General features: G+C 38.5%; 1 protein-coding gene across 5 annotated transcripts; it reads left to right on the forward strand.

The window, feature by feature from the left end:
- Nucleotides 1-1,234: 1,234 nt before the first annotated feature.
- On the forward strand, nucleotides 1,235-6,657 carry LOC311420719 (zinc finger protein 692-like). Of its 5 annotated transcripts, XM_084491865.1 has the most exons (9): nucleotides 1,235-1,420; nucleotides 1,673-1,876; nucleotides 1,970-2,095; nucleotides 2,390-2,515; nucleotides 2,975-3,084; nucleotides 3,202-3,270; nucleotides 3,364-3,425; nucleotides 3,511-3,566; nucleotides 6,442-6,657. In XM_084491865.1, the coding sequence occupies exons 2-5, from the start codon at nucleotides 1,680-1,682 to the stop codon at nucleotides 3,015-3,017; spliced, it is 492 nt and encodes a 163-aa protein (XP_084347991.1). In that variant the 5' UTR covers nucleotides 1,235-1,420; nucleotides 1,673-1,679; the 3' UTR covers nucleotides 3,018-3,084; nucleotides 3,202-3,270; nucleotides 3,364-3,425; nucleotides 3,511-3,566; nucleotides 6,442-6,657. The 5 variants fall into 5 exon arrangements, with proteins under 5 accessions (XP_084347991.1, XP_084347990.1, XP_084347993.1 ...); XM_084491864.1 differs by having other exon boundaries at nucleotides 3,364-3,566; XM_084491867.1 differs by having other exon boundaries at nucleotides 3,033-3,084; nucleotides 3,364-3,566.
- The last annotated feature ends 6,559 nt before the right edge of the window (nucleotides 6,658-13,216 follow it).

Below are 13,216 nucleotides of genomic sequence, written 5' to 3' on the forward strand. Positions count from 1 at the left end.
TTGTTCTTTATTTTCAAGTGAAATCTTTTGATTTTTTTTTTACCACTATTTACTTTACTTGGGTCAAGTTGTTCAGCAGAGGCAAATAAATGCTTCTATATGCTAGAATCGTTTTCTATATGCTAGTCATCCATTAATTCTTAAGCTAACCCATTTGACTCATTATGGTGATTCTGTTAAAACTGGCAGTAGAAATAAAATTATTAAAAAATGGCTGGTGCAATTGTCCTCATTGTTTAGATAAAATTACCCAGAAACATTGCTAGGAAATCTGCTTTGTCTTTTTAGTCATTTATATCAAAATGTAGTATATGGAAGCACTGAGAAACTGGCAGAATGCCTGCTCTGTGTAATGCCTTTGTTATAATACATTGTGACAGCACAGGTTCTACATTTTAAATGTTTAAATTTCTTTTTGGTATAATTTATTATTTCCCTTTCAACACATAAGTCAAAATTCAAATGTTTCCTGCTGCTCAGGAGAATACTCTAGTTTTGTCCCTGAATCTGGCCTTTCAGAAGGTAAAATAGAGTTTTTGCAGTTCATACTGGGAAACGTCACTTGGAAGAAAAGCATTTTGTTGTTGTTTATAACGCCTTTACTGAAGTTAGAAAAGGCAGATTTAAAGTTTTACTGTCATAATACCTTTTTACTGAGTACGTAATACCTTTTCCTGAGTACTATTTGATCAGCCAAAACACTGCTGTGTGGCTGTGACACGGCTCGTGAGGTGACGGGTCGCCCACCAGTATAGGACAGAAGCCCAGTGTCACCAGTTGTAACTCACTTTGTGGCTGCCTCTTGTTACCTCAGCATCCTTAAATTCTAGAATCATTATGGCTGGAAAAGACTCCTAGGATCATCTGCTCCAACCACCCCCTACCACCAATGTCACCCACTGACCCGTGTCCCCAGGCACCACGTCCAACCTTGAACTCCCCCAGGGACAGTGAAGCCGCCACCTCCTTGGGCAACCCGTCCCAACGCCTGACTGCTCTTTCTGAGCAGAAATGTCTCCTCATTTCCAACCTGAACCTCCCCCGGTGCAGCTTGAGGCCATTCCCTCTGGTCCTGTCACAGTTACCTGTGAGAGGAACCTGACCCCAGCTCCCCACAGCTTCCTTCAGGTAGCCGTATGCTGTGAGTGGATAGGAGCGTAATTAAGCGCGTGCTTTAACATTTTAAGCACGATTTTAACACTTTAAAAGGGAATTTAACGTTTCAGCAGGGATTTTAACCCTCGGAACCGTTTACGCCCCGTTATTCCCCGATTTGTTACTCCCCAACGAACCTGGCGCTGAGGGACGGACGCGGCCCCGCCCCGCGCCCCTTCACGGGCGGCCGCTCGTCATCAGCGCGCGCGGGGCCCCGCTCCGGTCACGTGCCCCGCGTTTCCCTGAGGCGCCGAGCGGGCCGCGGGTGAGGGTCGGGGGTGCTCAGCCGGCTCCGTGCCCCCAGCCCGCTCCGCTCTGACTGGAAATTGCCGCCCGGGCGGCCCCTTCCTGCACGGAGCGGCTCGGGGGGACGGGGAGGGAACGGGTGGAGCACCCTTTAGGGCCGGGCCGCCGCGGTTCCCGTCAGCGCGGCCGCTTGGGGCTGGTTTCACCCTCACACCGAGGGGGTTGCAGGCGGTCACCCGAGCTCGCGTAACGGCCTCTCCTCCGCTTCTAGGCTCGCCATGTCGCTGCCAACCAAGAGATGCGGAAGGCCCCCGGTGTTGTCGTTTTTGGAAAAGAAAAAGAGAAAACAGAGCCTGGATAGGAGGAGGGGAAAGACGAGGATCTATGTGGGAAGCCACATCGACCGCTGGCTGACGCTCAAGGAGAAGCTGGACTTCAGGAACGATGCTGAAGTGGCGGGGTTTTTGTTGGACTTGTGAGTAGGCTGTCTCAGTTCTCCTCTGTTTACCAGTCCCAAGTAAATAATGCCTGGCATTAATTTAACACCAGCTGTATGTTTTCTTTATAGGTATGACAGTTACGACCCGTTGTTAAAAGCTCCGATCTGTTCCCTCCCAGGCGGTGTGAGGAGAAAGTGTTTGAGAGACGAAAAAGTGTTGTCAGGCAGCACTTCCTTGATAGCAGCTGATGGAACGTTAGTATTATGCTCTCTTTGTGTGAGAATGGGGTAGATTAAATCTCTTTCTTGATAGCATTTAGAAGATGGCAACTGCTTTTAAAGAAAGGGGGTGGGTCATATGCAAGAGAAAACTATACAGCTAATTTTACCAAATTGTATAATTTGGAGACCCTTTGTAGAAGCTTTTCTGTGTAGTTTGTTGTTTACATTGTTAAATATCTAGTAGTTTAGACAAAATAGAACTAAAACTTCCTCTTAAAGAAAAAAAAAAAAACACATTCTAATTATAAATGTGGGTTGTATTTGCAGGTATGACAATGATGACCAGCTGTCTAAAGAGTCTGCTTGTTCTGAACCTGGAGATTTAAGAATCATCACTGTGAAAGACGAGAGAGAGACGCCACATGATTGCTTGTCAACGGAGATGGATGACACGTTAGTGATACTATGGGGTTCTATTTGCATGGTTTACATTTGAAAATATTTTGTATGGATTTTAATTTTCACTTTTAATTTTGCTTATTAGAAACTCATGTCATTCATGCTCTAATTCCTTACCTAAAAGCATCTCAGTAGTTAACGGTTGGTCCAGTCTTTATGAGGCAAGAATCAATGAGAGATTTTGGAAAAGTTTTCTCTTGGAGTACACACAGTAAACTTGCTTGTTCAGTGACTGCCTTCCTTAATCGTGTATAATTTGTGAGTGGAACAAGAAAATAGCTGCTCTATGTATATTAGTCACTTTAGTAAATAATGAACCTTCATGGTGATACAGTCTACAGGCACATGTGATTGTAGTGTGTGCTTTAACTTTTCTAAAAAGAAAAATGTTTCATTGTTTACTGTTTGAGTAATAATACATAAAAAGTGACATGTTAACCTGTTTAAAAATAGTGCTGTGCTCAACGAGGCAACCACACCGTCAGTCGACTGCTGATTTCTTTTACTGCAGTGCCATCAGTCACTAAGGCATTCACAGTTGAGATCAGAGGAGCCTCAAATAGGTATGCTTGTCCATTACTCTTTAGGTTTCAATTATCCACAAGTATTACTGAATAACTGTAATTTCATCCATGTTTTAGTTATCAGACCTTTAAAAATGTATCTTTTAATGTGTGCAGGGGGACACTGAGAACCTAGGACATTACATTGGCATTGCATGATGTGTCCAAACCCTTCGCTAATATGAAGTATGTAATGCATGTAGCATGTTTGTCTGAATCTTGTTTTCCACTGTTCTGTTTTTTTGCAACTTTCCTAATTCTTCTTACTTTTGATTTTAGTAGGTGAACATGTTGGGGTTCTGAAAGCAATTCAGTGGCTCAGAAGAATTCTTGGAAGCTAGGTCAGGAGAACACAAATATCAGTGCTGATGAAGCTGAAAATTTCAAGTGCATTCTTCAAAATAACATTTTTCTCTGGCACTATAGCTTTAGTTTGGAGTGCAGCCAACAGTAATTGAATTCCTGGGATGGATTTTATTCAGGTGAGACAGAAAGCTTGTTCTTACTTGATTGCTTATTTCTGCCCTCTGAGCTGTGAGAAATAATATGAAAAATTGTTTGGTGTGAGAAAAACTTTCTTTTCATCTGAAAGGTAAGGTATGGGATGCTTCATTACAGACTCATAGTGTGTGCGTGCTAAGATATTAAGTCACACTGATTATGTGAAATGCTGGACAAATGATCAGGCATGTATGCAGTGGTTGTACAAAGCCAAGGCAGCTGTTTGAGAACAAAGATTCAAAGAGAAGTAGTACTTTATAGGGCAGATACCTTAGTGCATACTGTGGTGTTCTGTGGAACATTCACCCACAAGAAGTAGTTGTATAGCCTGTCTGTGAGGATAAGAATTCTGTGTTTCATTCTCTGAACACCACATCCTCAGTAATACTTTTGTTTTTCATTCACAGTATACTGATGAGGTAGAGTGATAAGGTTACTGGAGGATTCTTATTAGCTGTGGGAAATTCATACAGTGGTCAAGTGATTTGCCTAAAGTCATGTTGGTAGCTGAGCTTGGGTCTTAAAAGTAAGACTAAACTCAATATTAACTCAGTGTTTGTAGATGGATGTGCAAGATTCTTAGTTGTTTTAGGAAATACTTGTTTACCTTCTGAAAGGAACAGTAGCTCTGTTGATGGATTTAAAAAAAAAAATCCAAGAAACCTACACTTCCTGTTGAAGGGTGGAGATGAAGTCAGGTAGCTCCTGCTTTCCAGGCATTTGGGTGTCATGTTTTTCTGTTGCTGTTACTGTTTTGAGGATGGTGGAGTATGTCTTTTCATTTTGTACAGCCCAGAAAGAGCTAGGAAAAGAACAATTTGAAGTACAGTTTCTGCAACAAGTTCTTGTTGAAGGTCCTTTTTTAACAAATTGTGCATTAATGATCATAATCATAAAGTGGCTGTTGTATTTTAGGCCTTTCATCTAGTCTACTAGGTTAGCTAAACACTAACTGTTGAGGAACTGGAAATAGCAAGTACAATGAGGAAGAACACTTAAATTCACCTGTTTCTTCAGTGGCTTTAATATTTGGTTTGTCTTGTTTTTGGAGTCTTACCCACTGGTGTTAACTTTCAGAGGTTGCTCTTGCTGGAGAGAAGTTGTTGGAGAAACAGTGAGGGAGTCAAGTAGTGGGGACTCTGGGATTTCAAGATTCTTGCCAGGTAAACTGGCATTGTATTTTGAGTTCTGGCTGTTGTGAAGAGTTGGAATGTTGAAATAACACAGGAAGAAAAGAACACACGGAAATTGCTTTAAAGCATTATTGGCAGGGCGTAGCCAAAGGGAAGTATTACGGAACCATGTCCAGTTAGGTTCCTGAATACATTCAGTTCTTCTATAATGCTTCTTCTGTTGCTTACTTTCACCCTACATTTTAAAATTCAGAATACTAACCTAGATCTAACCTATCTAGATTGAAATTGTTTTTCTGGTTTTAATGTAAAAAGTGCAGAACTGTCGAAGCACATAATTGACTATTTTTTGTTTGCTTTTTTTCTTTCTTTAATATTTGTAATTTAATGTAAAGATTGAAGGTTGATTTAAAGTAGTTGAGTAGGGAGTTTCCTTTGTTTTAAAGGAACTGTAGGTGATTTGGGATTATATTTAAATCTCTGGCACTCAAATATTTCAGTAGTAAAACTCCTTTGGCTGGACTTCTGTTTCTGAGATGTTGTCTTGATAGAGCTGGCTTTCCTGGAATTTGATTATTCAATGTATCTTTTACCTTGATTCATTAAGAAATAAACCAAGAACAATATATACAAAGAATGCAGATAGAAAATACCCAAAAGTGCCACAGCAGTTGGATGAGGAAGACTGAAACCTGTACAGTGTGTTGGTGTCAGTCATTAGTAAATGCTTAGTTGGGAAGCCCCTTCTTTGAAGTAGACTTCATCTCCAGTTCCTGTCTTCCCTGAAATGGTAGTGGCAGCTCCTTTTATAACGATTTTTGCCATGTAGCTTTTCTCACAAGCGAGGGAGTCTGTATTGCAAAAGTTCTCTTAAGTAATCTGTTGTCTGAAAAGCTGTATGGCTGCTGTCCAGACAAGGTAATTGTAAATTGTAATTACCTAGCTTGAAAACAAAATAAACAATCATGAAGAAATGTCCAGCAGAATGTTAATACTGAAGGCTTGCCATGACAACAGTATGAACAGCTCAGTGATGGAAAATAGAGTGGAGTTTCTTAGCAAGCAGGAAAGTAAACCTTTAAATTACATTTTAAAATAAATTAACAAAATAATCTGCTTAAGCAGGAGAGCTTCCTGTGTTCTACCAACAAATTGAATTTGAATCCCTTTTTTTTCCAAAATTGTTCTGACTAGTCTACGTTTAGATCCTCTGAATATGACTGAAGTATGACACAACAATTCTTGATTGAACTAAAAGACTCTACGTGTATTGGTTTTGGTCTTCAGTATTCATATTTTGTTTTTAATTACATCAAAAAAACAGCAAACAAACAAATAAGACAAACCACAGTCAGTGATTATTTCTCTAATGTAACTTGAAAGTGAATGTAGAACAGTGCTTTTCCTTACAGAACATTGAGTGATTAGTCTAAGACACGGTGCACTTAATTAAGTAGTTGACTATTGTAATGCTAAATGTTGATCTGTATTTTACTCTAATCAAGTCATGTGTATAAATCATGTAATCAGACCAGCATCTTTTATTTTATATACTGCAAGTACAAAAGCACAAATGGATTGTTCATAATTTTCCATCATTTCAAAGTTAGACAAAAGTATTAGGGGAATGTATTAGTCATATTTCTTGAAATAATGCAAGCATACTTTGTATTTAGGTACTTGAATGTCACATAATAATTATAATCATTGTGTTACTTTTCAGGGTAACCAGTAAGAAGAAAATCAAGCACTTGAATGACAATACCGGGGCAGTTTTTGGTCCTTTTTGATTTTGCTGTGAGGGTATTGTGAACTATAAAGAATCACTGTAAATTCTAATATGAAATCCCGTGTTACTTGTTGAACAGCAAATTAAACTTAAATAACTAAAGTTTTATTGTGTTACTTTAACACTAATAAAGCGTGTGGAGTGTATTTATTTCACTGTGAGAGTCTGTACATGGTTTTCTGAAATGGCAACAAGAAAAAAAACGGTAATAATAATAGGTACATCTCGAGCTTATTCAGAAATTTATTTATTTTCTGTAGTTTGTATTAATGAAAACATTCCTCACATTTTATTTAAAGCTCAAAGGGTTAAAGTAGAAACAACTTTCTAGTAGCAGTGGCAGCATCAAGCATCTTTACTTCTTGATGTATTTCTTTGAATGCTGTTTGCTAGGGAGCAAATTTAAAATATCCCACATAATGGAAGGCATTCTTAGAGGCTATTTATGCACTTAATATTGACAGTTAAAGTAATGGACTATAAAGTGTGTTGTGTTATTTCCCTTTAAAATATGAGTAATCAAGATCAGATATCATGTTGTTTATTTATATATATTTCATTACTGAATAATTTGATCTCTTGCTTTGGCTTTTGACACTGTGAAAGCTGATACGTAATGGTATTTATTATGCCTGTGATACGGTGCATCTTAATTATTTTCTCTGAAAAAGATAAATTAAATATGGAGTACTTTTAGTAATTGAAGCTCAATAGAGTAGAGTTTGCAGTTCTGATTTGGTTTTGTAGTTACTAGATATGAATAATCTTGGAAAGTTTTTAAAAGAGAAATTACTGTGATTGTATTCAACATATGTTTGTCAAAAGGCCAGAAACTCCCAATCTTCAGATTTTTTTTCTTTAAACCACACATTTTCATAAGTATTTAGGTCCCAGTCTTACTCTATTCAAGCCAATTGGGATTTCCCATTGACTTGCAGCAGAACAGCCTTTCTCTATGGAGTAATTCCCCCAAGTAGGTCTTTCTATTCAATATTCTGTATTTTTAATGAGCTACTTCACCTGCAGTAAGAAACTTCTGCTCTTAAATATTCTTTTGTTGCATTTGAATTATAAAAGTTGTGTTAGCTTATTACTATAAGCTACGTTGTCAAATGTTGGACAGGTAGTTTCAACAAATGATCTCCGGTTTATGTATAAAAAGAGCTTTCTTAACGATGAAAATGCTGTTTCCCATGCCTTTGTGTTCTCCTTGCTCTGCGCCGTTCAATGTTTTGACTACCAAGCTGTCACTTGTATGACTCAGTTTGGCCTGTGGAAAATAGCATGACTGGTGATACTAGTTGTCAGTTAACGTGACTTTCAGCACTTGCAGATTTTGTATTTTGTGTGTCAGTGAAAAGGGAAGAGAACTCAGCCTTCAGTAGAATCAGTTGTGTTTACCACCAAAGTCGACAAGATCAACAGAATAATGTGCTACTGCAAGAGCTAATTGCAGTAAGGAGCTCTGTCCTTCTGTGGCATTTGAGCACCATTTGTCAGCCTTTTAGGCTAGTTCTTGTGGCTTTATAAATGAACAGTCCTAGTACTATTTAATGCCATTCTTGTGGAAGTTAACTAATGCTGCAAATGCATTGTGTTTTCAGGTGTATTCACTATTTAAAATCTTGTAGAATGGTTATTCTGATAGATGGTTCTTGAATCTGGTATGATTCAGCTACTACTACTGTGTTTTCCCCAAAAACATTACCGTAAACTAGCAATTCAGGCTGAAGAAAAGTCAAGAGAAAAATAGACTTAAAATTTCCTTTTGTAATTTTTTAATATGCATGATATATTTGGGGCTGTTATATCAACATGTTTAAATATCTGACTTTTCTAGAACAGAATATTATCATTTGTATTGTCCAGTAAATTTTGCAGAATAATTGAATTGTAATGATTCTGACACAGATTTGTGCATCTGCTGAGAACAGGATGAGCAGTAGCTATCTTTTTGTCAACCATAAAACAGCACAGTCAGTTTTTCTGCATCTGTGGGTCTATGGCAATTGCTGAACTAGAATGTGCTTAAATGTAGAAACTAAATCTATAAATACTGCTTACACTGTTGTTCCAATTATGGGTTAAGGATATACATGTAGAATTACTCTAAGCAAAATAGTTGGGGTTTTTAGCAATATCGAGTATAGATTTCTAAACCAAGTACTGTGAAAATAAGGAAGTTTGTTATATGGGTTTAGAGTGAAAGGCAAACAAAGGCTGTAAAACACAAGGGGGTTTTGTTCTTTGTTTATAACGTGGCTTTGCTGTTCCATTTGTTTTCCTTAGGGCTGTGGCTCTATTAAATGTTTAAAATGTGATCAAGTACAGAAGCTGAGGAAATCTAGGAAACTTACATCCAGATATGGACAGGATTATGTTGGAATGTAAATTTCAGCCATTAGCCAAAAAACTTAACTGACAATACACCAATTTTCAGAATGCTAACCTCAAATCCCATTATTTTACCTTGACAAGGCAAACTTTTTTAAATTGCAGAATTAAACTTCTTAATTGTTTTAAATTGCAACAGTGATTATGGTGCTTTTAGCTGAATAGCAGTATCAAACAAAATCTTCACGTGTGTATGTTTTTTTCAGGAAAGGTGATCTGTTCTATATTATGACTTATGTTGTAGTTAATTACTACAAAATTTTGAGACAAGCTTATTTGAAACAGCTCTTGTAGCTCTTCAAAATGTAAAATAAGCAGCTTTGTAGCTAGCTGCAGACACGAGAGAGAAGTAGAGCTGAGGTGATAGACTGTGGTGTAGGTTGCTGTAGAAAATAATTGCATTTCAATACCCTTTTTTATTACCATTTAGAGTGGCTGTTTAATTCCGCACCTCTTTTTTTAGAGAACAAGTCTTATGAGGAGTAGCTGAGGGAGCTGGGGTTGCTTAGCTTGGAGAAAAGAAGGCTTGGGGGAGACCTTACTGTGCTCTACAGTGACCTTGAAGGAGCTTGTAGCAAGGTGGGCATCAGGCTCTTCTCCCAGGCACCAAGGGATCAGATGAGGGGAAATGGCCTCAAGTTGTGCAGGGGAGGTTTAGCTTGGATATGAGGAGAAATTTTGTTACTGGAAGGGTTGTGCTGCATGGGACCAGGCTGCCCAGGGCAGTGGTTGGGTCACCATCCCTGGAGGTCTTTAAGAAACGTGCAGATGTAGAACTTTGTAGCACGGTTTAGTGGTGGAATTAAGGGCTAGGTTACAGGTTGGGCTAGATGATCTTGGAGGTGTTTTCCAACCTGAAGGATTCTATGATCCTTTTCTTATTCTGAATGCCTGTTTATAAACTTGATTGCACAGCCCCATGTTCAGGATGAAGAAGAACCTTCCACCATATTATTTAAGAATATAACAGGGATGGAGGAATCTGGTATTCTGAGTGCTTCAGGCTCAGTAGATAATTTTATGCAAGTTGTTTCTCTCTCTCTCTAAGCCTTTACTTTTCCTGTGGTAAAATAGGTGTAAATTCCAAGTGTAACTTTTATAATACACAAGATTACTTCTCTTTAAGAAAGATTTAATAGTAAGAAATGCTATCCCAAGTGTGATACTTCAATTTTTTAAGTCTCAAGTCCTGTACCTGTTACCAGTGGCATGTTTTCTGTGTTTCTAAATCAACCCAGAAGAGTTTCAGCAGTGTGCTATGTTAAGCACGTTCTCATGAGTCACTGCTGAAAATACTGGTCAGTGGATGGTAGGAGGGGAGAGGCATCAAAGGAGGAATTACGAAGGTAGGAGTAGTGGAGTTTCAGTTTAAGATGTGTAAATGAAAGGTGGGTTAGAAAGGAATGGTGTACCTGAACGTTTTTTTGTGGTTTGAGAGGTTACCTGGCTCAGGACAAGCCTGTTTCCTCTCTTTTCTGTTGTCTCAGCAGAAGCAATTACTGTTTCATCCCTTTATAATTCTAGCAAGGTTCCTCACCACTCTTGGAGTCAAGTGTATGGGTAGTAAGGTGTGTGTTTTTGTGAAGCCAAGGGTTTGACAGATAAATGGGATACTTCTGAGATAGAAGATAGACAGAGAAGTCTTAGATCTTTGCCACCTCATTTAGGTCATAAAGCAATACTTCCTTCTGTAGTTCTTTGTGTATATAAGTGTAAAATCGATGTCTTTAAGATAAGTCTACCACTTAGTGATGTTTATAATCTTGCTTTACATGCAGGTGTTTGTGCATACATATGCGTCTACAAACACATTCCCACTCCGATTTTATGTCATGAATGAATGTGGGTTGAAAGGGACCTCATGATGAAAGATCATCTCATCCAAGCTTCTGCTCAGTGCGGGGCTAACTTCAAGTTTGGATCAGGCTACTCAGGGCCTTGGCTAACTGTTCTGAAAGTTCTGAAAATCACCAAATAGTGTTTGTAGCGTTTTGAAATGTTGTTTAATAGATTGTAGGATCCAGAATGGAAGACTCATACTGTTTACTGCTTTCCATTTCCTGTGTATTCTTTCATTTGTTGTTGTAGTGGTCAAAGCATTGACTTGCATTTTTTTAAGGTATGTGACCTGACAATATGGGGATGTTTAATATTTATTTGGACACGTAAATTATACAGTTACAGGTAACTTCTTATTTTAGTAGCTTCATCTGTGCTAAATAAACATGCATGCACATAAAGCACAATGTGCCAAAAAGACCGTATTTTCTCGGTCTGTAGGAGGATATGCTCTGAAGTGAGATGACCGCACATACTGCGTGTGGCCACATACTACAGAAGTCCTCTTTCTTAATTATTACCATTATGTTTGGTGTTTGTAATCAGGTCATACTTATGTTAGTGAGAAAGCTTTGGTGAATGTGCTCTGAGTATGCAGTACAGGCATAGAAAAATCAGGGTATCCAGTATGGAGATAGGATGCTACTTAAAAAGTTATGCTTGATTTTAAGTTACATTTCTTTGCCTTTTAACGTGTTCAGTGAAACTTTGCATATGCATCTTTTGGGAGAAGGTTTTTTGGACATATTAAAGCTAATGATTATAGAAGACATTGTTTTTCAAGATAGGATATTGTACCTTTTTGAAATTAGTGTTTTCCTGTTCTTTCTCTCCATCCTCAGAGGTAAAGCATCCTAAGATATCTATGAAATTTTCCAGTAGGAAAAACCTTGGCAACTTAAGTGATAAGATCAGGGCCTGGAACTAAACCAGAATGTTCTGGTTCTGTAGTAGTTGATGGCTGCAGTTTTCTTAAAATGCCTTTTGACAGGTCCAGCTTAACGTGTATCAGTATCAGGCCTTACCTTTTCTATGTCGATTTGATATTTATGCCTACTTTCCTCTTGAGGCTCTACAGAATGAAATAGACAATAGGCTCCCTCTTTGTATCATAAATCAACCATGAATCCATATGCATCTGAGTAACCAGGATCACCTACTGTCTGTATCCCCCTAAGTCATTTGTGTTGTTCCAGGGCAAAATAGAGGAGGAAGTTTAAAGGCAAGAGCAAAAGTTGAATGATGTTTAAACCACTGAAAGGTTCCAGTGCTTTTCAGTAATTTTTTCTTGCTGCTGCTTGGATGGTCAGCCTCGTTGCAAACTTTAGAAGACGTTCTGGTAGAAGAATTTTATCTGTAAAGTTTGTTTAAGCAATCATTTCAAAATAGTTTTTTGAATTGGCCTATTTTTCAAATGAAGACTTTCTGTGACATTAGGGCAGTAGGTGGTACCTTCAGTGGTAAAACAAAACAAACAAAACCTTCTGTGGTAGGATTTTATTGTGGTTTAAAAACTCACTGGTATTAGATAACCTCAGGCTGGCTTGAGATTAATACAGTGGTGTTTGTGCTGTGCTTCAGATACTGATCTGAGATGACTTGAACTTATTCTGTGCAAAGCAGCTCTGATGCTTTTTGTGTTATTTTACAACCACAAATTAGATAAGCCTATTTGTGGATAACTACAACATATTTAGTATATCCTAGTAACTTGACTTCTCTTTTCTCACAGTTGAGAACCCTTCTTGTCTTTCAACATCCTGGCACTTGGATTTGATATATTACTGTGGTCTCACAACCATCAGCTTTGACAAGGGTGGGTTTGAGCACAAATACCTCAGCAGAATGCACTTTGAAGTTTGATGTACATTAAGACAGCTGCAGACATAGCATCTTGTGTGCTTTCATGTGCATCTAGAAAACATAATTGTTCTCTAATTCGTGTAGATGTTGCCTACCTATATCTAAATTAGTCCTGAAAGGGCATTTTTTTTGTTGAAGTCTAGCTATAAGATCAGGGGTTGTTTAATTTTATTTCAAGATTGTTCAGTTTACAGCAAATATACATGTGAGAATAAGGTACTTGATTTTTCTCCTTTTTTCTTTAGATAGCTTGCAAGAGTCGTAGTCTCTAGCCAGAAAATGATCCTTAAGCAAAGGCTGAAAATGCTGCAGCGAGCGTACATAGCGTTCTTGTAAGCTTTTCATACTGAGAGCGTATCCTTATTACAAGGCTGTCTATTCAGGGTAACTGGAATACAGCTACTGAATGGAGAGGCTGACGTGCGTTTGTAACAGGAGGCCAAGGCTCGCGTTTCAGCAGCACTGCTGACGCAGCTGCTCCGCTCCCCTCCTTTTCCTGGGCATTTATTCTGGGCTCACCATGGCCTCTCCCACTGGCAGCACAATTTCTGAGTCCATGGGGTGAACCGAACAGGGGAACTCATCTGGCTACAAAAAATCACCTTCAAAATGG

Source organism: Aythya ferina (assembly GCF_964211825.1).
Source record: "Aythya ferina genome assembly, chromosome: 18".
In the NCBI taxonomy this organism is placed as follows: Eukaryota; Metazoa; Chordata; class Aves; order Anseriformes; family Anatidae; genus Aythya; species Aythya ferina.

Bases quoted from the DNA above. Each gene is read 5' to 3' on its own strand.
- LOC311420719 (XM_084491864.1), top strand. From the start codon at position 1,680: ATGTCGCTGCCAACCAAGAGATGCGGAAGGCCCCCGGTGTTGTCGTTT. The intron at 1,877-1,969 runs GTGAGTAGGCTG...TTTTCTTTATAG, and splicing joins GCGGGGTTTTTGTTGGACTT to GTATGACAGTTACGACCCGT. The intron at 2,096-2,389 runs GTTAGTATTATG...TTGTATTTGCAG, and splicing joins TTGATAGCAGCTGATGGAAC to GTATGACAATGATGACCAGC.